The sequence below is a fragment of the Carassius carassius genome, chromosome 6 (genome assembly GCF_963082965.1).
Source record: "Carassius carassius chromosome 6, fCarCar2.1, whole genome shotgun sequence".
Lineage (NCBI taxonomy): Eukaryota > Metazoa > Chordata > Actinopteri > Cypriniformes > Cyprinidae > Carassius > Carassius carassius.
In genome coordinates this window covers 28,643,394-28,671,116 of record NC_081760.1, presented here as the reverse complement: position 1 = coordinate 28,671,116, position 27,723 = coordinate 28,643,394, and the positions used below count along the sequence as shown (strand labels likewise).

Genomic DNA, 27,723 nt, shown 5'->3' with positions numbered 1-27,723 from the left:
GATTCAAAAAGATGGAAGTAGATTAGGAGTAAAAATAGTAGATGAACCCGAGTGTTGTGGGAAAAGAAACACTTAGGGGTCACACTTTTTTTATAGCATTCTTCATAAAGTTTACAACTGGAAATCCATTAGAGATTGTAAACAACAACAACAACAGTATCATTGCACTGTGCTTTTCTTGTGTTGCCTCCAGTGTTTCTACATATTCAAAAAATATTACTGGTGATCAAACAGCTCTGTTTCAACAATTGCATATAACTCTGTGTTACTGTGTAAATGTTACATAACAAAAGTAGATGTAGATTGAATTGTTGAATTGTTTGCACGTGACACAAGTAACAACCTGCTTTTTAATTACAAACTTTAGAGAAAAAGCATGTTTAAAGAAGTTATGCTCTGTGTCTATTAATAAGTGCAACGCATGGTGTAAAGATAAGGTGAACTGTTTGACACAAGTAAAAGATTTAGAACGAAAACAAACTTGTAACACAGACACTAAAAGGGCAGTTCCACTAGTGTCAGTATCAACCATTCCAGAAAGTACAGAGAGTCCCAAACCTGGGTGGATGTGTTATATATATTCCTAGAATTTTGTAAGTAATATCCTGACCGTTTTTTTTTTTCTTCCAAGAATTGCGCCGTGAGGCAATTTAGAAATTTACACCAAAAGCACTTTGCTCACTCGTTTCCTTGATGGACACAAGAGGCAAATAAACATCTGGGGCATCCCATATATTATTTTTCACAAACAAGAATCTTCATATAAACTCTGTACAAACCGTTCCTTTGATTTAATTTCCGGTGCACTTTCCTTTAATGCAGTACCAAAACAAACAAAAAAAGAAGTTCTGACATGTGTTGTTTTATTTGTGAATCTGATAAGACAAATAAGATTGAGACCATATAATTAAATTGTGATCACATATTCATAATTACATAGATATTACTAAATAAATAAATAATTGCATCACTGTTCAGCCAATTCAAATATTCAGTAAACATCCTCAGGTCATTGTTCTCATCTAAGACTGAGTTTTTAAAACAGATGAAAAGATCTAGCACACCTGCTAGTTTGATCAAAGATAATTACAAAAAATTAAAAGAGTCTGTCTGGCACACTTTATTATATACAATTAAAACAGGAGAAAGGCTGATCTTGATGGGCCAGAGAAACAGGTCCAGAATAGTCCCAGCAAAACATAGGGTGTTCTCAAACTTTTGGCCTTGACTATATCTGTGTATATGTGCTAGAGAGAGAGAGAGAGAGAGAGAGAGAGAGAGAGAGTGAGTGAGTGCGTGAGAGAGAGAGAGAGAGAGAGAGAGAGTGTGAGTGAGTGAGTGAGTGAGTGAGTGCATGCGTGTGAGAGAGAGAGAGAGAGAGAGAGAGAATGAATGTGATTGCAATTCGTTACAGCCACACTCAGCAAACCAGACTGGGCAGCAGCACTTTTTCACAATTACTCACACCCTCTCATACACACACACACCTACAAAACTGGCCAGCCTAATCATCATTTACTTACTGTACTTCAGGGCCTCACCTGATTCTGTTACTTTCCTCTGTCACTTTTTAACATTCAACATTGATGGTTTTCTACAGAACTGCAAAGAAGCTTTCTATAAGAACCTATGACACATGACAAAAATGAGTAATACATGTGTAATGCAAAACAGTTATGTAGCTTATATTATTTGTTTGTTTGTTTTTGTTATTTTCCTTTCCTAAACAATATAAATGCTTAAAAAACTTGTTTGCTGATACAGGAAATGTGTTTGTGCTAGTTTCCACTAGCTTTCATAGTTATTTTTAAAAGTATTGCCCTTGCTCTTGTGGCTTGTGTGCAGAAGACAATACACACATCTTAACCCAGAACACAGAAACCAATACACTGATGAGCAGAACCTGCAATATGACTTTTAAACTCCAAAGAACCACTAGCTCCTGAACCTAAACCAATAGAAGAACCTTAGTTCCTTAGTTATTCTTTTTTATAATAATTATTATTATTAATTTATTATACATTTATTTAAATCAAAACAAATCATGCAGGCTTTTGTTCATTATTATTAAAGATACAAATATTTTACTTTTCTATTAAATTTTGTTTGAAATTATTTTTGAATTTATGTTGTATTTTTGTAAACTTATTTTTCTATTTAATTTTGGTATGTATATATTGTGTAACAATGTTACCCCGTGAAACCTCACAGTCCGATAGTGCTTTGTACTCTCATGAACTCTTGAGTATCAGATGCAGTTCCCCAATCCACCGGTAAAGCATTACACAGCTCTATCGTTCACCTCTTCTGAAGTCAATATTGACTCCGCGCCCAGCGCACTAGATTCCGCGCCGTGTTTTGCGCGGAGCTGACGTGCTGCTCGCAGGCTGGTGGCTGCTCTTCGCTCGGCTGTTGTCCTGATATCACTCCGCTAGCATGGAGGAGGGGAGCGCTTGATTATTGTGATGGTGGCAGCTGCTGTACACATTGGCGACTGTAGGATTTCCTCTCCAGCCATCGGGACTTTAAGAAACTGCACACCTTATACGCGCTCGGGGAGGGTTTCGCCGGCCAAACTAATGAAATGCAAGTTCACGAAACAACTCCGGAGCCTGTTCGCAGCAGACGGCAAAACTTTTTTCAAAAGGACAACACAATAAAACGACGGGCTCGCAGCAGCGGTGCTTATGCGTGATGGTTGCGAGTAACATCCGGATGTTTGATGGAGCTCCAGTAGAGGCGAGAGAGTAACAGACCCGGTCGCCTCTCTCGCTCCTCCACGGTCCCGCACTGTTGTCTATTGAATGGTTGACACGGCGATCCTCCCGGAGGAGGGATTTACACTCATTTAGACGCTTCTTTCTCCCCAATTGCACTGCATTCGCCTCCCTGGCGAAGCGGACTTCTGCCCCGCTTTGGAGAGGGGAGAGAGTGTGTCAGGGGGGCTTGACAAAGTTCTTCCCGAATCACAGATGATGGGGGATTTTGCTAGCCCCGCTGCCGTACCGACCGGCGGTGGCATTTGCATTAATAACAGTAACGTGAACTTAAACTCTGCCATTAATGCAACCAACAGCAACACCGGCGGTAACCTGGGCATACCGAAGCACAGCACAGTGGTTGAGCGGCTGCGGCAGCGGATCGAGGGCTGCCGACGGCACCACGTCAACTGCGAGAGCCGATACCACCAAGCGCACGCCGAGCAGCTGGAGCTGGACCGCAGGGAGACGCTGAGTCTGTACCAGCGGAGTTTAGAGCAGCGGGCCAAGAAATCCAGCAACAGCAAGCAGCAGAGCAAGCAACAAGAGCCCGACTCGACCGCGAGCACCGAGCAGAGGAGCAGCACTCTGATCGCGGTGAGTTCAGCTCTCCTTACAGTGCGTGAGACTGTTCTTTTACAGGACTCCACGGCGTTTGGAGGGAACACAATGCGGTTTGTTTGGGTTGCAGTGCGAACTTTCGCACGGCGTCTGCGTTTCTACACTTGTCGGAACTGAAAACTCTAAATTGGTGCAGTCATAATAATAACAACACATAACTTCAGCACGATTTGCGGACTATTCATAGTCATACGTGGAAGTGTATGGGAGCTTCAAGTAACTTTTAGAGACGTTTAGCTACTTCGCAGTCTGTTTAAAGTTATGTAGTAGTTGATGGTGTCATTCGATCTCCTCCTACTTACTACTTGTAGTTCTGGCGTGTTACATGTTTAGATAACTTTATGGGAGGTGAAAAACTAAATCAGTTAGCTTTTTAAAGTATTCGTTTTTTTACTGTTCGATGTGGACTGGCTTAAAAGGTACTTTAACGTTACTAGTTTCAGTTTCTTTTTAGGCGCGCTGTTTGAAATGATGTAGTCTGTTTTGTTTTTATTGGCGAGGACACATTTAACTCTCTTTGGATGTATAACGTTGCCAATGCAATGCAACTCTTTAGGGGGGAGTCTATAGATATAATTTAATGAAAAGTATAGGATGGGTACGCTGGGGAAACAAATCCACTTGCAGGCATGATCTTTTATCAGTATGCTGGGATCAGTCTCAGACTCTCGCTTCAGACGCCACCACAGAGTGTTAAAAATCAGTCACTTGAATCTGGACCTATTGCGGAGGAGCGTCGTGTCTTTGGCTTTTGTGTCAAGGCGGTGAAATCCTCTTTGAAATGCTAAGTGACTTTTGTTTTCTGAGGGTGATATAGATATAGGTAGTTGTCAAAGCGTTAATGGCCGGTGTCGTCGACCTCCCTCTGTGCGCTGTAGGCATTACTTTGAGCAGGTATACAGGCACCAAATGCTATTGCGATTTAAAGAGACCACAGGCTCACTGCTTCCCTGTCTTTTCTCCACATGCGCACCGTGCTGCAGCTAGGTGGCTGTATCAAGTCGAGTTAGGGTCTTATGCCCCCACACAGTGGCATTATCTAAACCCAACGAGCTGCCTTGGTAGACAGCTTTTATCTAAGGAAATTGCTACAGGCGCATGCTTGCTCTCTACGTAAAGTCCAGCACGTTAACTGGATAAATAACAATGTAAAAAGCCTTTAAAGGGGTCATATTATGCTATTTAAAATTTCCTTTCTTTTTGGAGCGTTACAAGCTCTCGGTGCATAAAGAAGATATTAAAGTTGCAAAGACTAAAGTCTCAAATCCAAAGAGCTATAAAAGTCAAGACTCGTCCACACCCCCCTAAAAAGGCTAGTTCTAACACACCCCCACATCTCTACCTCACTATGTGGGAAGATTTGCATAACGCCACCCAGATGTTAATGCAAAGAAGGCGTACCTTTTATTCTCGTTGTAGAATTGTAGTTGCCGCCATGTCGTATAGACGCTGTGTGTTTTACTGTGAAAGCAAAACTACTTTGTTTGGCCTTCCAAAAGATGACGATATCCGCTTCGTCATGCCTGGAGTTGATCCGTGCTGGTCACTGAGGAAATATATCAACATTGCACTGTGGCTTTTACCGTGGGTGAAGCGGAGTCCAGCCCGGGGTCGTCATATGAGGTTGCGCAAGCCCAATGGATGCTCCTTCGTAGAATCCGGCTCACTCTAGGCCTCCGGCCTCCATCCACTCAAGGCCGCGGTGTGTGACGCTGTTTTGTTGAGAAAGTGAAACTACTTTGTTTGGCCTTCCAAAAGAGGACACACTAGAAATCATGTTTATAATGGGTTTTATGTTTATGTCTCGTCGCTCTGGCTGGACAGGGCATCACAGTATTTTAAGGGGTGTAAAATTTCTGTCACTCACTTGAGGTATTCGGCCAATCACGATGCACTGGTAGCTGATAGCTGATAGCTGTCCAATCAGAGCACACCTCGCTTTTCAGACCGACCAGCCTTGCAAAAATCTACGCGTTTCAGAAGGAGGGGCATAGAGGAGAAACAATGATGTACAGTATGTAGAAAATGTGTTTTTTGAACCTTAAACCGCATAAACACATTTCATTACACCAAATACGCCAAATAATGTTCTTTTTAAATAAATAAATAAAAAAAGATATTTATGCATTTAGCAGATGCTTTTATCCGAAGCGACTTACCATGCATTCAGGCTAACATTTTTTACCCAACATGTGTTCCCTGGGAGTCGAACCCACAACCTTGTGCTGTTAACACAATGCTCTACCACTTGAGCCGCAGGAACACAGCATCATATGACCCCTTTAATATTAATTGTTTTGAAATGATGCCTAATTTATACAGATGGATATTGTTATATTAATCTACACTCTTTAATTGCTGATACCTGTACATTTTTAAAGGTGTTAGTTTCATATTTTGTACAACCCGAATTCCGGAAAAGTTGGGACGTTTTTTAAATTTTAATAAAATGAAAACTAAAAGACTTTCAAATCACATGAGCCAATATTTTATTCACAATAGAACATAGATAACATAGCAAATGTTTAAACTGAGAAAGTTTACAATTTTATGCACAAAATGAGCTAATTTCAATTTTGATTTCTGCTATAGGTCTCAAAATAGTTGGGACGGGGCATGTTTACCATGGTGTAGCATCTCCTTTTCTTTTCAAAACAGTTTGAAGACATCTGGGCATTGAGGCTATGAGTTGCTGGAGTTTTGCTGTTGGAATTTGGTCCCATTCTTGCCTTATATAGATTTCCAGCTGCTGAAGAGTTCGTGGTCGTCTTTGACGTATTTTTCGTTTAATGATGCGCTAAATGTTCTCTATAGGTGAAAGATCTGGACTGCAGGTAGGCCAGGTTAGCACCCGGACTCTTCTACGACGAAGCCATGCTGTTGTTATAGCTGCAGTATGTGGTTTTGCATTGTCCTGCTGAAATAAACAAGGCCATTCCCTGAAATAGACGTTGTTTGGAGGGAAGCATATGTTGCTCTAAAACCTTTATATACCTTTCAGCATTCACAGAGCCTTCCAAAACATGCAAGCTGCCCATACCGTATGCACTTATGCACCCCCATACCATCAGAGATGCTGGCTTTTGAACTGAACGCTGATAACATGCTGGAAGGTCTCCCTCCTCTTTAGCCCGGAGGACACGGCGTCCGTGATTTCCAACAAGAATGTCAAATTTGGACTCGTCTGACCATAAAACACTATTCCACTTTGAAATAGTCCATTTTAAATGAGCCTTGGCCCACAGGACACGACGGCGCTTCTGGACCATGTTCACATATGGCTTCCTTTTTGCATGATAGAGCTTTAGTTGGCATCTGCTGATGGCACGGCGGATTGTGTTTACCAACAGTGGTTTCTGAAAGTATTCCTGGGCCCATTTAGTAATGTCATTGACACAATCATGCCGATGAGTGATGCAGTGTCGTCTGAGAGCCCGAAGACCACGGGCATCCAATAAAGGTCTCCGGCCTTGTCCCTTACGCACAGAGATTTCTCCAGTTTCTCTGAATCTTTTGATGATGTTATGCACTATAGATGATGAGATTTGCAAAGCCTTTGCAATTTGACATTGTGGAACATTGTTTTTAAAGTTTTCCACAATTTTTTTACGCAGTCTTTCACAGATTGGAGAGCCTCTGCCCATCTTTACTTCTGAGAGACTCTGCTTCTCTAATACAAAGCTTTTATAGCTAATCATGTTACAGACCTGATATCAATTAACTTAATTAATCACTAAATGTTCTCCCAGCTGAATCTTTTCAAAACTGCTTGCTTTTTTAGCCATTTGTTGCCCCCGTGCAAACTTTTTGGAGACCTGTAGCAGGCATTAAATTTTAAATGAGCTAATTAAGTGGATAAAAGTGTAAACTTTCTCAGTTTAAACATTTGCTACGTTATCTATGTTCGATTTGTGAATAAAATATTGGCTCATGTGATTTGAAATTCCTTTAGTTTTCATTTTATTAAAATTTAAGAAACGTCCCAACTTTTCCGGAATTCGGGTTGTACATGCATTATGAAACATGTATTCAGTTTATGTATTCATTTGAGTGCAAGTCTTTGTGAGTCATGTGTGTCATGGCAGTACAGTTTGAAACCAGTGTAAGGTGATGACATTTTATCTTAACCCTTAGTGATAAAAGGAGGGGACAATCTTACAGTCTTCAGCCAAGGTTCAGGACTCCAATATTATCTCTTTGAGACCTCGTTTACATCTGTTATTGAGATCTGTTTTGGGTGATCAAATCCTAGGCAGTGTTGTTTTCACCTGGTTCTAACATGCATAAGTTAAATGTCAGTAATTTTAAGTATTTAAAATCGAATTAGCTTTATTTTATTTCAGTTCTGCTTTTAGTGATTTTTAGTTTTTCAACTTTACATTTATTTTATTTCTGTTAGTTGCCAAATTTGTAACGTTTGAACGAATAGTTTTAGTTAACAATAACAACACTGGCCTGTTACTGTAGGGTCCAAATTAAATTGAGCCGGTATTTTGAAACCTGTATTTAGTGCTATTCCACTTCTAACCCATCATCTGAAATGGATTTTAATACCACGTATGAACAAGGCCTTTGTAGATTTTATAAAAACAAACAGCAGCACCGGGAATCTACAGGATGAATCGCTTCATGTTGGCTCATGGACATTTGAGACTTCATGTCTTTCTCTGAAAGTGTAGTTTTCAGCTCAAACTCACCTCTGAACCAAGTTGCAGTTCTTAAAGTTAACAATACTTCTCTTCAAGTGTGTTTCATGCATCTGTGTGCACATTTTATCAGTCCCGAAGTCACATCCAGCAGTCGTGTGTGTATTCTCTAGCTAAAGCGGTGCTTGCGGTATCACATTGTTTTGCCGTGTCTGGGACGAGTGCCCAAGATCTAAATTTAACTCCTGAGTTGGCAGGGTTACATGAGGTTTGTGACGTCAGACACTCCAAGAGCATATTGCCACTGTGTAACTTTCTTGCCTTCTGTATGTGTTTGCCAGGAGGCCTACAAGACTGGTAGCGCAGGTATAAATGTGTGTGATCCGTCTCACTGTGTGTGTCTTCATGTAAGCATTTCAGTGGTCAGAAAAGCTGCAGTCATTTATACAAATAATTTATTTTCCTGTAGGGGTTGTTTGTCTGGAACGTAGGATACCTGAAAATTTTGCAGTTCTAGTTTCTGTTAGTGTAACGTATTACCTTTTCCCCCACAACTTTATTTGTTTATTTTTTTGTTGTTGGTGGTGGGTGGGTGGAATGATTTAACCCAATGAATTAATCTGCCTTAAAGGGATAGTTCACCCAGAAATGAAAATTCTCTCATCATTTACTCACCTAAAGTAGTTTAAAACCTTTAGTAGTTTCATTTTTTTCCCTGTTGAACACAAAAGAAGATGTTTGGAATGTTGGAAACCAAAAAGTTTCTGGTGTCTACTGCCATGGTTTGGGGAAAAAAAACATACTGTAGAAGTCAATGGAGACCAGAAACTGGCAACTACTTGGGAAGGGCAAGATAATGAGTGAAATTCAATTTCTTTCTCACACACAGCTAACATCAGAAAATTTGGAATGTAGTGCACAAGTTGTATGAACTACATTTTCTTGTACATTTTAAAACCTGGCAGCCCAGTACCAAGGTGAAGTATTCATTACTAACTAGCAATCTGTACCTGCTGTTTGTTAAATGAATGATAAACAGAAACTAACCCAAGAGTGCTAGATAGGGAAGTAATGTTACTGGAGTCCGTTACCAGAATCCTCGCACCTTTTGTCTGTGTCAGAATAGGGAGGAGAAAATATGTACAGCCTCAAGTCTTAAATTACACAATTTACAGTTTTACTTTTCTCAATACCTTACAGGTACATCTTTATAGTGTTTTATATGTTATCTTATTGTTATTTCTGTCGTATGATAGTATTTTGTATTTCTATTTTTTTAATTTTATTTTTAATTTTTTTTTGTAGTTTTAGTTATTGTTTAGTGCTATGTTTTGTCAAGCTAAACATAGCAATATTTTTTTATTCACATTTTAGTCATTTTTAGTAAAATATAACATTTTTAATTAATTATTATTTTTTTTTTACTTCACCTAAATGAACGAAAACACTTTTTTAAATAGTTTTTGATTTAGTTATTAAAAACAATGAGTATTTTCCTGCTAACAATGTTGTACTACTGCTCTGACCTCCCTTAATCACACTTCATGCTCTCTGCAGTGTTATGGTTGCAGTACACACTTTCATGCTGGTATGCATGTACACATGTCCACTGGAATGTAGGACAAGGTGTACGTCAACACTGCGGCACATAGTCCATGTAGTTAAATCAATGTGTGTGATATCTAGGGATGGGTGTTTTCTGCAAATATCACATTCGAATGTTTGAGCTCACAAAAAACGAATATTCGAATATTCGTTTATTTAAATTAAGTTTAATGAGACAGACGTTATTTTTCAGCAACATTTATTGTTTCCGTCATTTTTGAACAAGCTTACACACAATAAGCTTGAACATTACACATCGTGTTTTGTAGCTGAAAATCTTTAACAATGCGTGTAAAACAAACAAAAGTACAGATTAAAAGCAAAAAAAAAAGAAAAAACGTAAGGCAGCCTGCAGCAATTAGTCTATTGTACAGAATGTAGCTTACACTTAACTTTGAAACTTTGAAATAGAGGTCGACCGATATATCGGGCCGATATTTGTCATTTTTTAATATATCGGCCGATATCCGTGTTCAGTAGCGCCGATTTAAAGTCAGGCATGTCGGCGGGCAGCCCCGTGTTGTTGGTGCAGTGGAAAGTGCTGCTGCTGCATGTGAAGCACCCCAAGCCAAAACTTTTGGAAGATTCAACAACAGTCCTGGGAGATAAAGGTAGTCAGAGAATTTCACTCTGTAAATGGAGTGGAGAAGTTGGCAGCTCTTACAAACACTGCAGCGTGATTGAGGGCTACGTTACTCCGTCGCTCACAGACAGCAGCGTGCTCGGAGAGACAGCTGTCCTGGAGCTGCCCAGAACAGTGAATGACATTTGTTCGGAAGCATGGTTTGATGCAGACAATAACCAGTTTTCCATCCAACTCATTTGTATTTAGGGATGTCAATATTCAATAACTTCCATGATCGATCGTCGTTTAAATTAACGATCAATTAATAACCTTAATGCTGCAAAATGCGTCTGCAGCGGTATTATTATTATGTGCAAAAGCCACATGGAAAAAAAGCTTTCTCACCCGAATTAAAGGGGTTTTAGTCTGAATAAAATGCTAGTAGCAGGACTGTAAAATGAATAGATGTAATTATGATCATTTGCAGGGGCGTAGATTACGCGGGGGACACGGGGGACGTCCCCCCCCCACTTTTATCATCACGGAACTTCGTCCCCCGCATTTTTTCGGACAAGTGTATTCGTATAGAGGTTTTCAAGAGCTGGTGTGAATAAATATAGATTTAAACTTGAAAAATACTACTTGATAAATGCTCTAAAACTTTTATGTAAATGATTGACATATATATATATATATATATATATATATATATATATATATATATATATATATATATATATTACCTGTTTTATATATTTAATACTTGGTCAGTTTATTGATTTGTTTGGTTAACTTTGGATACATGTTTTATTTTAATACCGTGCAGTGCACAAAATTAAGATTCGAGAGATGGTTCAAGTCAGTGCTGAATAAATCATGATAAGTTTAGAAATGTTGTGCATCCACTTATTATTAGTGTTTCATTTTGGCATGCAAATGAAGTGGAAAACTTCAAGATATCGGCCCTAAAAATCGGCAGCACATATCGGCCATCGGCTGACCCTGACCTCTAAGCATCGGCATTGGCTATAGAAAAACCCGTATCGGTCGATCTCTACTTTGAAACTGTCAGCAAATCTTTTTCACTTTTTTTTTCTATTGTTTTTCATGTTCTTTTTTAGAAACACGGGCATGTAAACATGATCGGGGGAAATTCGGCTCCTTAGTCTGTTAACAATAAGGCCGGCCGCAGAGAAAACACGCTCTGACGGCACAGACGTTGGCGGGACTCACAAATAATGGCGTGCTAAGCGAATAAGTTTTGTGAAGCGCTTCGTGTTTTCGTTTCACCACTAAATGGGATCCTCATCTGGTGGAATACATGGCTCCAGCAAGAACTGTTCCCACTCGTCTCGGCTGGACTCTCTGTAATCATCACTGAAGAACTGTCTCAGCCTTTTCCAACGAGTGGGCATTGCATCCTCTTCATCGTTGGTGACGGCGACTGCATCCGCACCACTCGCATCAAGGAAAATGTTCTGATAATGTTCAAAAAAGTTTTTTTTTTCTTACTTCTCTCAATTTTTCATCGAGAAACCTGAGATGTTTGTGCCAAGGGTCTAGGGCGGATGCAAGAAGAGGAGTTTTCACTGCATTCTCCAAGTTAGCGGTGTTTATTCGTTGCATGAGAGATGCCGCAAGAATGTTCTTGAAGTCGGTCACTTTCTGTGATTCTCCACGGCATATTTGAAGTACTGTAGAGGACCGCAGTTCTTATTCATTCATTAATTATTTTTTGCTTGCATACATCTTCAAATATGCCGTGGATAATCACAGAAAGTGACCGAATTAGGTTTTATTGTGGACTTTTTAAAAAAAATTTATGGCAAGCAAAAATATGTCGAAATTCGAATATCATTTTTATTTATCGAATAATTAGAGCAGAACGAATATTCGAATGTTCGACTGTCCGTTCACACCCCTAGTGAGATCTCGACACCACCTCTTACACACACACCACAAAACATTTTTAAAAGAAGAAGATATCCAATATGGTTGTCTTTGGGCATTTTTTATATTGAGGTTCATTGGATCCATATTCTGCTGTGCATTTACACACAAACATATGCACCTGCAGTATGACCACACGCATGGACTCAGTGTCAGGAAACCCGCTGCTTTCTCAGAGAGAACCGAAACAAAGTCCATCTCAGCTTTACAGAGCACGAGACCTGTTTGTGCTCACAAATAGTCATCGTCCTATAGAATAATCAAGTTGCTGGACATTATTAGTGAATATTTAGCATTACTATTGTTAATTCTTAGACCAGTGAAATGTTGTTTCATCATTCCTGCTGTTCACAAGTATATTATCACCCTTTAAACTGTGAAATGATCCAGTGAAGTCCCCATGCTTCATTCTTACACCAGGTGATTTCATGCCTTGTTGTGGTTTGCGTGACACTTGTACAGTACCATGGCCAACAGATGTAATCTATCCATTAGTCAAAACTCTCCAGGCGCAAAGGTTTGATAACATTTCAAGTAGTGATGCACCGAAATGAAAATTCTGCGCCGAAACCGAAAATTTAGGATGCACTTGGCCGAAAACCGAAACTGAAGCCGAAAATGGCTTCTTTTAAAAACTTATGGATTTAATGGATCTGAATTGAAAAATCACAATATAATAATCAAACTTTTATTAACAGTTACATAACAAAACATAAAATATTTTTTACAATAAATATAAATAATAATTATTATTCAAGTTTTATGCTCCATCAAATAAAATAGTTTTTTAAAAATTGTGCAAAAAAATCCACAATTTTGGAGATTTTTGCAGAACAAATGTTACATATTGCAACTTTGGTGTCCTCTCATATAGGGCTGTCACTTTTGTGAAAAAAAAAATCCTGTTCGATTTTTGAGACATAGGCAAAGTGTTCATTGAATCGTTAGTAAATTGCCTATATTTTGCGTTGATCCGTTTTTCAACGCCAAATATAGGCAAATCCACCGACAACTAAACAGGCATTAGGGCGAACGTAAAGAGGGTGCTTGAGACGCGCACAAGTCAGCAATGTGGACTGCCATAACATCAATGAAAAACATTACTGAAGGCTACATTGATATTATGCACTAATAGGCTCTGTGTGTGTGTGTGTGTGTGTGTCAGAACCTGCAGTTGCTGTGTGACGCGCGTTCGCTGCGAGCGTATAGTGACGAGCTGGACGCGCTCCGAGAGAAGGCCGTTAAAATCGATTCCCTGTTTTCATTTTCGAAACTTGTGTTGGTTGGTCCGATCGATTGTGCAGCTTTTGTGACAAGCTTTTTTTGATTGTGACAGCCCTTTGACATGCTTAATCTTTGATAGGCAGACGCGTGATAACAGCTCGACCATGAGTGAAACCTAAGCGCTTGCGCACGGATGGGAGGGGCGGGTGACATTCATTTTCGGTTTACGTTTTCGGCTGTTTTTTTTATTTCGGCCTGAAACCGATAATGCCATTTCGGTCGAAAATTTTCGGCGGCCGAAATTTCGGTGCACCCCTAATTTCAAGAAAGGCTGATAAAGGTATGCATGATTTATTTAGCCAAAAGCACAACCAATATGTTGTGCAAGAAGTAGGCCAATGCCTATTTTTTGTTTTTGGGTCAGTGCTGGCCATTTTAAAATGAACATCTGAAACTTTTCTGCATTAATGTTTCTGTGCACTTAATTTTTTCTGCTCCTGATATTGTATTTTTAGTAGGGATGGGCGTTTTCCGCAAATATCACATTCAAATATTTGAGCTCACAAAATAAGGCTACAGTACACTTAACTTTGAAACTTTTAAACTGTCAAATCATAGCTGTATATGGATTGCCATTTTGAAATAAATTTAGTAGCAGAGCTACTGAAAGCGATTTTTCCTTTTGCTGAAATTTCTGCCTCTTCATGGAGAGAGCAGGTCATGGTTGCTTGGCAATGGCAGACGCCTCAGGAGCGCTTCTACCCGCGGCCACTTTGGAAAGCAGGAGAAAGCTGCGCGCCTAGCGTTTTCCACGCGTTTTTAGGGGCGATATGTGAATGGCCCCTTATTCATTCATTAATTATTTTTTGCTTGCATACATCTTCAAATATGACGTGGAGAATCACAGAAAGTGACCAAATTAGGTTTTATTGTGAACTTTTTTTTTCTCTCGAAATTCGAATATCATTTTTATTTATCGAATAATTAGAGCATAATGAATGATCGACTATCCGTGCACACCACTAATTTTTAGGTCTCAATAAGTGTCATGAGATCCACACCCTCATGGCCTACTAAGCAGAATACTCTCTGAAATATGTAGTGATATTATTTGGGAGGGAAAGCTGTGTCTTAATAGCTAAATAAATATGCCATTAACAATTTCTGGCCATTTTGCATCTATTTTTTTCTCTTTGAAGCAGTTTGAGCTAGGCTTTATCCAATTTGTAGAGCTTGCACTTAACCCATGCTTTGTCTTTGCACTTAGATACTTAATAGACAAGCTATGACACACTCTACACTTACATTTGTGTTGAAACATTTACATTTGTAGAAAGTTCAGAAGTGTCTGTCAAAATGTAACATAAGCACTGCAAAACTGAATTATGACTTATTACAAATTAAGAAACTCTATGTATCTAATACATGACACAGGACTAATATAGTTTATTTTTTTTTTATTTATTTATTTTTTTTTTTGCATCAAACAACAGCACTGATTCATCCTCACCTTATGAACATCTAATAAACATGCTAAAACAAATTGGTAATGTTCATTCTTACATAATATCATTAAAACATTATGTAATGCTTATCAGATCAGTAGTTCAGAAGTCTGAATTTGTGAACATAATTTTCCTTAAAAGGTTAGATGCATTACAGGGTTTTCAGGTGGGATTTTGTGTAAGTTTTGATCAGGTGTCAGAAATCTCTTGCACTAGTGCACCCAAAGTAATTCTTCACAGTAGCAACACCCTGGTGTTTTTTCAGCACTAATGTTAGACATAATGATGTTACTTCCCGATATTGTGACTTCTGTACAGTGCATTGACAGCAGCTGCTATAGGATTCTAATACTTTTTATATACACTGGCAGTTCAAACTTGATCTTAGCACTTTTGTAGTTACATGCTATGCCAGTGTCCTTACACATTGTTTAAAATCCCGTCTGGATTAGACAGCAGAAGTGTTAATATGTGTCTGTGAAAGTTGTGAGAGAGAACTCACTGGCTCTCCATTTATTTAATTATTTCGTGATCTTTGGACGTTAGAGAGAGAAAGAAATGGAGAAAAAAACGAGAGATGGAGTACATACAAAAGTCCATTATGTTTTACCCGTTCCAATATGATCAGTTCCTACATAATTGCATTGGTCACCGATCATCTCGGCGCTTCAGATGTAAACACTGATCCAGAAACAGTGAAGTCTCCTATAAAGCTTGTTCTAGGAAAACAAGTGATTCATGACTCACTCGATCATCTTCTCACCATCTCTATTAAGCATCTCATGTGACCATCTTCTTTCATGTTGGATCTTTGAGTACCGATGACACATCTTCTGTTCTGAGTGTCCATTCTTTGAGCATCTTATATAAGGTCAAGTGACATTGGAAATTTCTTTTTCATTGTAATAGACAAGTGAAGCAAAGGCCGAAAAAGAGACTACTTGTTCCAAGACCTGGATAGAAGTACAGTTTGTTCAGACTATTGCTATTTAGAAATTCTGATACACCTTTCTGCAAAAGAGACATTATTTTACCCATAAGTGAAGTCTAATAGTCACTCTTCGAAGGGAAAAGAAAGCCCAAAAATCTTCGGATCATCTTATCAGGGTTGTGTGTGTTTGTTTGAAGACAAACTATACAAACCGCTTCATTATTGATTAGGAGGATGCCTGGAAGTCAGTCTCTGCCTCTGCCTTTCTTTTATACCATATGAGAGAGCCGGTTAAATATAGATGAGTGTCATCAGACACACACATACACTCATGCAGCTCCTCCATGCCATGGTTTCCCACTGCTTTGGCCTTGAGTCACACAAAAATGGTGCACAGACATTACATACACATGTTCAAGGCACACCAACGGTCCTCGTCCTCATTGTCTGTGGAGCTGACCGGGGCCAAATACTCATCAAGAGTCATCATATGAATGACCAGATTGTGTGGAACACAACCATGATCTTTCACTCAGTCGCTACCTCATTTGCATTAAAGGAACCACCTTTTTATGTAGGATTTATGTCGAAACATTTTTCACTTATCAATTGCTAGTAAACTTCACATGATTATAAAGAAACAGCATGTAACATTGAATTAAAGATTTACATTTTGAAGTGGAAAGACTGAAAGTGCTGTTTTTAAGCAATAAACAGTTGAACACGCTTCTCACCCATAAAAAGGCTTGTGTACTTTTTATGAACACGTCTAAATGCACCACATACTAATCCATGTCCAGTCTGTACGCACACAGTACTGTTGTCATAATCCCAATGTTGGAATCCTGTCTTGTCATTCAAAAGCCACCTTATAACACCCGTGCTGTGACGCCTTCACACATTTTATCCATGTTGATTTTAAAAAGTGAGGTGGAGATTGAGAACAACCACATAGTGTATTCTTTACTTTTCTGTGCCTTGTAAGTTTCCTAAAGGCCGTGCCATTGGACTAGTTTTATGATCAAAGAAGTCTCTTATGCTCATCAAGGCTGCATATTGCAATATGAAATAAATGTTGTCTATTTCAGAATGTTTTACAATGTAATTTATTCCTGTGATGCCGAAGCTGAATTTCCAGCAGCCATTACTCCAGTCTTCAGTGTCGCATGATTCTTAATTTCTTATCATCAATGTTGAAAACAGTTGTTCTGCTTAATATATTTGTGAATAAATATAATATATTTGTGAATTAATATAATATGAAACTGTGATTTATGTTCATTAGTGTCACTTTTGATTCGTTTAATGCATCCATGATGAAGAAAAAATTAATTACTTTCAAGAAAATAAATACATTTTATATAGCCTCCATGTAAACTGCAGGTTAATGTAAGAACCATTCCCACTTTAATTCAGCATGAACTATGCAGGGCAAGTATAGCAGCATCAACCCTCAAAATGAACTTTAGCGCTGATAGGATTATCTGTCATTGGTGATCTGCACAGAGTGAGCTTAGTCCTTGTCCTAGCATTTCACTTCTGCATAGACCAGATCAACAAGCTTTTACACGCTAGACACACACACACACACACACACACACTCAAATGAAGCAACCTTATACTTGAACTTTTTTGTAACATGTGACTAGAAGCTTTAAACTATTAAGGTATCATCTATTAGTGACTGTCTTTCAGTATTCATATAATTTGAAACGCATAATTTGTATGTTCTGTTACAAAATGGACATTTGTTGTTTCTTAACGCATTTCCTTCCTCTTGGGCCTCTTCCTCATTTTAGCGAACTTCAACCTGAATCAGAAACAAAGTACAATAGGTCTATATGCACCATTACAGTAAATTTCACATGGCAGCTTGCAATTTTGCAACAGTACAAAAAGCATGATTACATAAATTCAAACAGGGGCTTAATAGAATAATTTTTTTTGTAGTAACAGTACAAACAAATAGCTGAATCTAAATTGAATTGAATTGAATTGAATAAATAAAAGGACCATTTGACCTGGTTTATGGAAATTATTAAAACTTACCAACTCTAATGCCTTTGTCATATGTTACAACTGTCATGGATGATAAATCGAAAGTCATCACAAGTCTAATAAACACAGATGCACACAGACAGATCAGCATGAGGGGTGTACGTTTTTGGAACATACTTTTAAAAGATTTGTTTCCAGAAATGTAATGGACCATTGATTGACTCCTTGCCCCTGTGTTCTCTGGAATAATTGTAGATGTACGTGTGCTCACAAATGCTATTTTTACTAGGGATGGGCGTTTTCTGCAAATATCACATTCGAATATTTGAGCTCACAAAAAAATGAATATTCGAATATTCGTTTATTTAAATTAAGTTTAATGAGACAGACGTTATTTTTCAGCAACATTTATTGTTTCCGTCATTTTGAACAAGCTTACACACAATAAGCTTGAACATTACACATCGTGTTTTGTAGCTGAAAACCTTTGACAATGCATGCAAACAAACAAAAGTACAGATTAAAAGCAAAAAAAAAAAGTAAAAAAGAAAAAAGTGAACAAAGAAAAAACGTAAAGCCTGCAGCAATTAGGCTATTGTAGAACGTAGTTAAGAAATACGGGCATGTAAACATGATCTGGGGAAAGTCGGCTCCTTAGTCTGTTAACAATAAGGCCGGCCGCAGAGAAAACGCACTCTGACGGCTAAGACGTTGTCGGGACTCACAAATAACGGTGTGCTAAGCGAATAAGTTTTGTGAAGCGCTTCGTGTTTTCGGGGCCATTCACATATCGCGTCTTTTGCGTGCTCAAGTTCGTTATCTCCAATGTAGGCGCGAGGTCTGCTTGCTCATAATGGAAGCGACGCGGTCGCGTGAAAGTAAAAGTAAAGTGAAAGTAAAGGCATTTAAAATGATACAAAGAATTTCTATTTCAGTTAAATGTTGCTCTTTAAATCTTTTCTGTTCCTCAGACAATCCTGATAAAAACAGTTTCCAAAGAAATATTAAGCAGCACAACTGTTTTGCGCAGATATATTTCTCAGATCAACTTAATGATTTCTGAAGGATCATGTGACACTCAAGATTGGAGTAATGGCTGCTGAAAATTCAGCTTTGCAATCATAGGAATAAATTACCTTTTAAAATACTTTATATTCAAATAGAAAAGTTGATTTTAAGGGGTTATATTTTCCCATGGTATACAAAATATTAATGGAATTCTTGGATGACCTACTTCATCTGCAGCATACAAAAGAGCACATTCCTAGTCAAGCTCTCTCGATCAGGTTTATAACTTCCTTGTTTAAGCAGAGTGGTTCAGAAAACAACCAGATAACAAATGCTAAAAGGGAAACCTCTTCAAAAGTTTCCCTTATTTTACAGATTTTCAGTGTCCTTTATACTTTGTGTTTTGCACCAATTACGTAGACCTTCTAAACTTTTATTGACCTGCTATGACATCCTCAACAGAAGTAGCATTATAAACTCCTCTTTATTCTTAGAGCAAACTGTAATAAGTGTCCCGTGGGCTATGTCGTCTTGAGTCTTTGCATGTGGTTTTGACCCCTAATGATGCAGGTTATGCAGCACTTGCGTTGCCGAGCTGAAGGCTTGCTCTTCAGGGAATGAAGCTGCTTTCCAAGTACGCAGAAATGAGAAACGTGAAACTGAGCACTCACACTCATGCATATTTCAAAACAGACGCTCCCTGAGAGAGAGAGCGAGTGAGAGAGAGAGAGAGACTACTACACTCCTCCCTCTTTCTCTCACGTTGCCAGGTTACAGTTGAGTGCACATGTACATGTGTATAAACATGAAAACATAACTTTTTTTTAAACAGTTTATCTATTTTTTTTTTAAATGTGGAACTGATACGAAATACTGTTATTTAACACATGTGCTTTTGTAATCTTGATTGATGTAGTTTTTTGTCTTAAAACTGAAGTGCATCATTCCTGCCCCAGGAGTGTCAATGTATGAAATTGCAAAATGTAAATATTTCAAACAGGTTATTTTGAACACTCACACCATCTTCCATTGGTTGGTCTAGCAGATAAGTCCTGCCCCAAACTCACACTTGATTGAGCCACGGTTGCTGTGTTGGGACAAACAGTGTAATCAAAAAGAGTAATGCTTCGGAATTTACAGCAAAAACTGACAGCTGTGGTTGCCATGTTTCAAGTAATACAGGATGGCGTATTGGTGCTTGTATATTTTAGAACTTTTAAGCATATTTATTTCATTAAGTGATATAATGTTAATAAACCCATCTACCTGAACTACCAAAAATACTTATTGGGCCCTATTTTAACGATCTGAAACGCAAAGCGCGAAAGCGCAAGTAACTTTGTGGGCGGGTCTCGGAGCTGTTGCTATTTTCCCGGCGGGATAAATGGCTCTTGCGCCCGGCGCAAATCTAAAATGGGTTGGTCTAAAGTAGCTTCATTATTCATAGGTGTGGTTTGGGCGTAATGTGAAATAAACCAATCAGAGCGTCATCCAACATTCCCTTTAAAAGCAGGTGCGCAAGTTCCATTATGGAGTCGATTTTTTTTTTCCTGGTTCTTGACGAACAAACCAATTTGTCAGATGTCCTTATATACATATATGTCTTGCCACTATTGGGCAAACAGGTCTGATCCTTAATTACTACAATTAGCCTGAATAATTTGTAAGCTAGATTTATGCACATCTTCGTGGCACACCACAATGATTTCCGTCATCTCATGTGTTAATCTTTTTTTTATTGTAACAATTTATGATTTGCAAAAATAACTGTTGCATCTGTGTAGATTACATGAGCAAAGTGTATGCGCGTTGTGCACGCTATACATTATGGTCAAGCATGCGCCCTTAAAATAGCATAATGAACAACGCGCAATGCGCCACTGACTTTAGACTAGTTTTTTTCTGGTCAGTGGCGCAATTGTTTAATGGAACAGCAAAATAGCACCAGGGATTGTTTGCGCCGGAACACGTCTCCTTTTTTGCGCTGAACCGCCCAGGGAGCACAAGTTCATTCACTAGTTTAGCGACGTGCTTCTGTGGAGGGAAAAGCGCGCTTTGCGCGGGTGCAAAATAAGAATGACACATGCGTCGGTGTACAAAGTCAATTGCGCTGGGTGCAAGATAGGGCCCATTGTCTTAAAATGTATTATTATGGTGGTTGCCAGTACAGGTACACTCTTAAAAATAAGGCTTCCAAAAAGTTTTTGGTTCCCCAAATAACCTTTCATTGAATTGCTATACGGATAAATACTACTGTCCATAAACCATGACCAATACTCATATATGATGCTGCAAGGTCTTGCACACAAAGACAAAACCACCAGAGTGATAAAAATGACACTAAAACATCCACAAACTAAAATGAAATTTAGACACAAAACACTTGTAAATTTCTGATAAAAAATGTAAAAGAAACAGTTTTAATTCTAAATTATATGGTACTTCATAGTTTTTACTTACAAAACCTATAAATGTTGCATTATTTTACAGTAAAAATACATGTTTGACCATTTACAATTTTTCATTGCATATGGCACAATATTGTTTTTACTTTTTAAGTTTTGTAAAAATTACAAAATTACAAGCGCTGCTGACCGCATACATATACTGTATACACACTGCAAACACCTGAGGCACCGCTACAATTAATGAGCTCTATGAACAATGCATGGCAAAAACTGGACACGGAATTTTTTTTTTATTTTTGGCCATAAGTCTATAAATTTTGTTGCATCTTTAATATAGTGATAATTTTGACTTATGTCTGTTCTAGAGACATTACAACTTTTTGATAAAGCTCTAATTGGTTTTCTTTTGGAAATATGTTTCAAATTAATCCTGAATGCATTTATGACTGTAAAAGCATATCGCTGTGTGTCACAATCGCAAAATTGATCAAAGAAATCGCGATAGGTTTTTTTTTTGTCCATATCGCACAGCCCTAGTTCATTCAATAAATACAATTTACAATCTAGCTTCTGAGTACTAAGTTATTAACCCAACAATAGCGGGGTCAGTTAATTTTTTTGCAGTGGGCCGCACAAACATATGTGTTTGGTGATGTGGGCCACGAGTTGAAAAAGGTTGGGAACCACTGGTCTAGCTTATCAGGTGTTCATTGTTAGTCTTTCTCTTTCTCCCTCGTTTTCTCTTTCCATCTCTGGGAGTTGTCATGGTGACAGTGATGCAGACAGCCGGGAACAGCCTGGCTGTCATCTCGGATCTGTCAGTGTGTGTTTGTGTGTTTGCACGAAAAGACTAGACTGTGCTCATTTTACAGAGAAAATTATGTAATGTTCTCTTTTAAAACAGAGAGAGGGAGAGAGGGAGCGCTAGCGGCTTTTTTCTGAATCTCTTACTCATAATTATAAAGCAAGTGGCCTCTTATACAGTCATTTGTATCATTAGGATCTGGCCTGTGTTGTTTGTGATTATCTGTCAGGTATCGTGTTGCTACATATATAAATAACATTTTTTAATGTAACATTTGCTTAAAATTCTAAAATATTTCACATATGTAGATTAATTTAATGTGTTGATTTATTTGAACTATTTGAACTTGCCTCCTGTGACATGATATTTAGCTTGTGTTTATTTAAGCCTAACTGTGACCTCTTGCCTTGCCTAGACACTCTCTTACTCTCTCACTCTCTCTTAGGTCTGAAATGTGAGTTAGGGGTGGGGAGTAGGCAGAGAGCCCCTGTGACGTGTGTGTGTGTGTGTGTGTGTGTGTGTGTGTGTGTGTGTGTGTGTGTAGGAGGGGGTGTGCTATTGGATAACACTGTCTAAAAATACTTGGCTAATCTGCAAACATAACTAAAAATACATCCTCTACTAGCTTGCTCTCACGTGTGCAATGAGGGCGGGCCATCCTAAAGGAAAGGGTGGGGGGGCAGGAAATAGTCAGTGAGAGTAGAAATGGAGAGAACTGTTCATTTGTTCTCTTTTTTTGTCAAAGACATATTTACGCATCTTTATTTGTTCTGTGGAGTTTATCTTTTTTTTTTAATGTATAAGCATTCAGTTTGTGTGTTTGAAGTTAATAAATAGTTAATTAATAGTTTATTAATAGTAATATTTAGTAGTACTTTTTTTTGAAAGTGGCGTCAAGGGGGTTGACAAAGGCATGTGTTTAGTTATGTAGATGACACAATGTTTGCACGGGGCCAGTGAGTTTTTTTTTTTTTATCAATTAGTTGATAGTTTTCAGGGCTGGATCAGAAAATTTGAATATTTGTTCAGTGGGTTTGCATTCGATTTTCAATTTTGAGATTCAAATAATCGTTATAAACTAAAACCATGCATCCCCCGTGAAACGGTTTTCATTCGCGCTTGAATATAGCCACTTTTTTGCTATCGGGCCGAACGATTCCAAGGACCGTCAGGTACGGTTACAGTTGTATTTCCAGGTTAGCTTGGTTTAGCGTGGCATGATTATAAACCATTCTCTGCCCGGAATTCTCGGCATGGTTAGACAACTGTGCTTAGCTGTGTTGATAGAGTGCATGTGCGTGACGTCGCCACTTTGTTGTCTGTTGATCAAACAGCTAAGTAAACTACGCTACATTCAATATAAAAAAGAAAAAAAAATGTCTGAGACAGTTTGGTCTGTGGAGGAAACATTTGTACTTATCGATATTATATCGTCGTTGCCTTCTGTTTATTTTATATTTCATGTAGAGTTGTGCCTTTTTTTCTGTTATTGAAAGGTAAATCCCAAAGAGTCCCAAATACAGAAATATCTGATCCTCGTCCATTTTGCTGTTTATATTACACCTGCATAACAAAGGTAACTACTGACGCATTTGTATTGCATTCCAAAGAGCTCCATTATAAGCATCACAGTAGAAAATTAAACCGTATCCGTGCTGACTGGCCTAGATTGGCACAGAAAAGCGGCTTATGAATTGCCCATGAGTGAACGTTGTGATTCAGTTCATCTGGAAGAGAAGACAAAAATGCCGAAGACCTCAGCTGTGTGGGAGCACTTTAAATTGAGTGAGGACAAGACAAAGTCAGTGTGTTAGATATGCAAATTGAAACTGGCCAACCACAACAGCACATCAAGTTTGAAAAATCACCTGAGTTCTGTATGTAGTAATATATTGTTGGTATAAAAAAAAAAAAAACGAGCTGCTTTGTGTTAATCAGTAATTTTACACATGATAAAATACTTGTGAATACAGCAGCCATAAAAAAAAAAAGACGTAAAGTAGCCCAACCTAATAATAATCTGTCTATATTAAAAGAATTGGTCTTAAAGCTCCCATGACATGACATTTTCACTTTCTGAGGTTTTTTAACATAAATATGAGTTCCCCTAGCCTGTATATTGTCCCCAAGTTTCTAGAAATTGTAATCGGTGTAAATCGAGATTTTGCTATCTTTCTCTGCCTTTAAAAAAATGGAAGCTCAATCGGGCTGATCTTGAATCTCCTCCTTGTGACGTTATAAGGAGAAATGTTACCTCCCCTTTCTCTGCTTTGCCCGCCCAAATATTTACATATAATTCAGTCGCAATGTCAGCACAGGCGTTACAAACAGACGTTTATGATATGGATCCGACAGCACCGCGTGCCTGATCTGTGATGAGTGATTTCTGATGTGTAGCTAATTATTCAAGTTCACACAGACTTTTTCTAAATCGTTTAATACTGTTTATGCATCAGTGAATCAAGCCAGTGACTAAACGATCAACTTCACGTTGTTTCGCTTAGTAGCATGAAACAAATCTGTTATTTAAATTGTGATTTATCTACAGAGACCGATCAAAGAACGCTCCCTTTTTTTTCGGAGCTGTCACACATCGCGAGTATATCTGCACACTTGCCTAAACTGCCGTTACAATGAATGACGCTGTTATGCTGCACAACAAAGCTCTTACTGTATTCATGTGTTTGCTGTTAGTTGTGGTGAAAGCATTTTGTGAGCGAAAACGTGTTGCAATAATGACGAGATCACTGCATTCACGCGATAAACAGACTCTGTCTACTCAATGCTCATCACTGCAGCCTTTCATGTGATGTGAAAAGATCGAAAAAATAATTATATAATCAACACTTCCACGATTCTTTAATCTCGACAGCTGTAATAGTAAAACAATATATATATATATATATATATATATATATATACAACCCGAATTCCGGAAAAGTTGGGACGTTTTTTAAATTTTAATAAAATGAAAACTAAAGGAATTTCAAATCACATGAGCCAATATTTTATTCACAATAGAACATAGATAACGTAGCAAATGTTTAAACTGAGAAATTTTAAACTTTTATCCACTTAATTTCTTAATACATTTAAAATTTAATGCCTGCTACAGGTCTCAAAAAAGTTGGCACGGGGGCAACAAATGGCTAAAAAAGCAAGCAGTTTTGAAAAGGTTCAGCTGGGAGAACATCTAGCGATTAATTAAGTTAATTGATATCAGGTCTGTAACATGATTAGCTATAAAAGCTTTGTCTTAGAGAAGCAGAGTCTCTCAGAAGTAAAGATGGGCAGAGGCTCTCCAATCTGTGAAAGACTGCGTAAAAAAATTGTGGAAAACTTTAAAAACAATGTTCCTCAACGTCAGATTGCAAAGGCTTTTCAAATCTCATCATCTACAGTGCATAACATCATCAAAAGATTCAGAGAAACTGGAGAAATCTCTGTGCGTAAGGGACAAGGCCGGAGACCTTTATTGGATGCCCGTGGTCTTCGGGCTCTCAGACGACACTGCATCACTCATCGGCATGATTTTGTCAATGACATTACTAAATGGGCCCAGGAATACTTTCAGAAACCACTGTTGGTAAACACAATCCGCCGTGCCATCAGCAGATGCCAACTAAAGCTCTATCATGCAAAAAGGAAGTCATATGTGAACATGGTCCAGAAGCGCCATCGTGTCCTGTGGGCCAAGGCTCATTTAAAATGGACTATTTCAAAGTGGAATAGTGTTTTATGGTCAGACGAGTCCAAATTTGACATTCTTGTTGGAAATCACGGACGCCATGTCCTCCGGGCTAAAGAGGAGGGAGACCTTCCAGCATGTTATCAGTGTTCAGTTCAAAAGCCAGCATCTCTGATGGTATGGGGGTTCATAAGTGCATACGGTATGGGCAGCTTGCATGTTTTGGAAGGCTCTGTGAATGCTGAAAGGTATATAAAGGTTTTAGAGCAACATATGCTTCCCTCCAAACAACGTCTATTTCAGGGAATGGCCTTGTTTATTTCAGCAGGACAATGCAAAACCACATACTGCAGCTATAACAACAGCATGGCTTCGTCGTAGAAGAGTCCGGGTGCTAACCTGGCCTGCCTGCAGTCCAGATCTTTCACCTATAGAGAACATTTGGCGCATCATTAAACGAAAAATACGTCAAAGACAACCACGAACTCTTCAGCAGCTGGAAATCTATATAAGGCAAGAATGGGACCAAATTCCAACAGCAAAACTCCAGCAACTCATAGCCTCAATGCCCAGACGTCTTCAAACTGTTTTGAAAAGAAAAGGAGATGCTACACCATGGTAAACATGCCCCGTCCCAACTATTTTGAGACCTGTAGCAGAAATCAAAATTGAAATGAGCTCATTTTGTGCATAAAATTGTAAACTTTCTCAGTTTAAACATTTGCTATGTTATCTATGTTCTATTGTGAATAAAATATTGGCTCATGTGATTTGAAAGTCTTTTAGTTTTCATTTTATTAAAATTTAAAAAACGTCCCAACTTTTCCGGAATTCGGGTTGTATATGTGTATATATATATATATATATATTTGAGAGGGATTCCACATGTAATATGCATTTCGTATGCAAAGATGTCTGCCAATCACAACAGTTGTCGTTTAGTCTGAGTCTCACAGCAGACACGCCCCTTCAAACAGAGCATTCAAGCCAGAGGGCTAATGTCAGGATATAAAAATGCTTTTTATTTCAAAATTTTAAATGTAAAAATCATACTAACAATATAAGTACGCCTAAGGAAACATTAAAAAAGCATTTAAAAAAAAAGGAAATAATCCATGTCATGGGACCTTTAACAGACCTATGTGTTTGTCCGTTCTCGGAACATATAAGCCCTACCTGCGTGAGGCCCACCACTTCTCGTGCTCTTTAGTTTATTAAAAGTTTATTCATTCTAAACATGTCGTGTGTCCATATTGCACCAAAGTGCAACACTGCATTCCATTGGGTCCAAAGCAGCACACCAGCTCAAAAAATGGTATTCGGACCAGCCCTAATAGTTTTGCTGTGAATATGAGGATAGCAATTTGATCTCATGGAAAGAGAATGCAGTTGCAGTTTTTTTGAGCTTGCGAAAATTCCTTATTAATTCTTCATTAAGCTCAAGGTTTGCTTGTAGCTTTGGATAAGTACAAGAGAGTAATAGGCAAAAAGGGAGAATAGAGATGTGGCCCAACCTATAAAAGGAGCTCGAAAAGCCTGACTCACCTGATTTATTTCATCGCCAAAGCGAACCAGAGTGAATCGTACGCACGGCAGAGAACGCAGTACTCGTTCGCTCTTCTAGAGAGAACCGAGGTTACGTTTAGTAACCGAGTACGTTCTCTTACGAGAGCTCTCTCGTACTGTGTCTTAGCTAAGACGCTACGGGAACCCGATGTAAAACGCCGTGCGCGCAGGGATCACACACCAATAAACCTGAAGCAACGCCCAGGATTTACAGTGCACAGTCACCTGAGGGACTCACAGAGAGTCCGGGACAGAAAAGGGGGAAAGCCCTCCGTCCCATATCTAGCAGCATCCGTAGATGCGGCAATATGACATCACACAGGCGAGGCAAGGCCTGACCAATGTAGCAATGCGGGTCTTACGCAATACTGCCCATATAACAGTCGGCAGCGCATAGCGCTCATGAATTCAGAATTCCCCTCAGGGCCCTGATTCTTCTATACC

At 38.6% G+C, this 27,723-nt stretch overlaps 1 protein-coding gene across 1 annotated transcript in view; it reads left to right on the top strand.

Annotated features, from left to right (window-relative positions):
• The first annotated feature begins 2,011 nt into the window (after positions 1–2,011).
• The window catches only part of maml3 (mastermind-like transcriptional coactivator 3), a 133,073-nt gene continuing 107,361 nt past the window's right edge, over positions 2,012–27,723 (top strand). Inside the window, exon 1 of the mRNA XM_059552551.1 lies at positions 2,012–3,356. Coding sequence (XP_059408534.1) covers positions 2,973–3,356 — 384 coding nt within the window. The 5' untranslated portion in view covers positions 2,012–2,972. The remainder of the gene's footprint in view (positions 3,357–27,723) is intronic.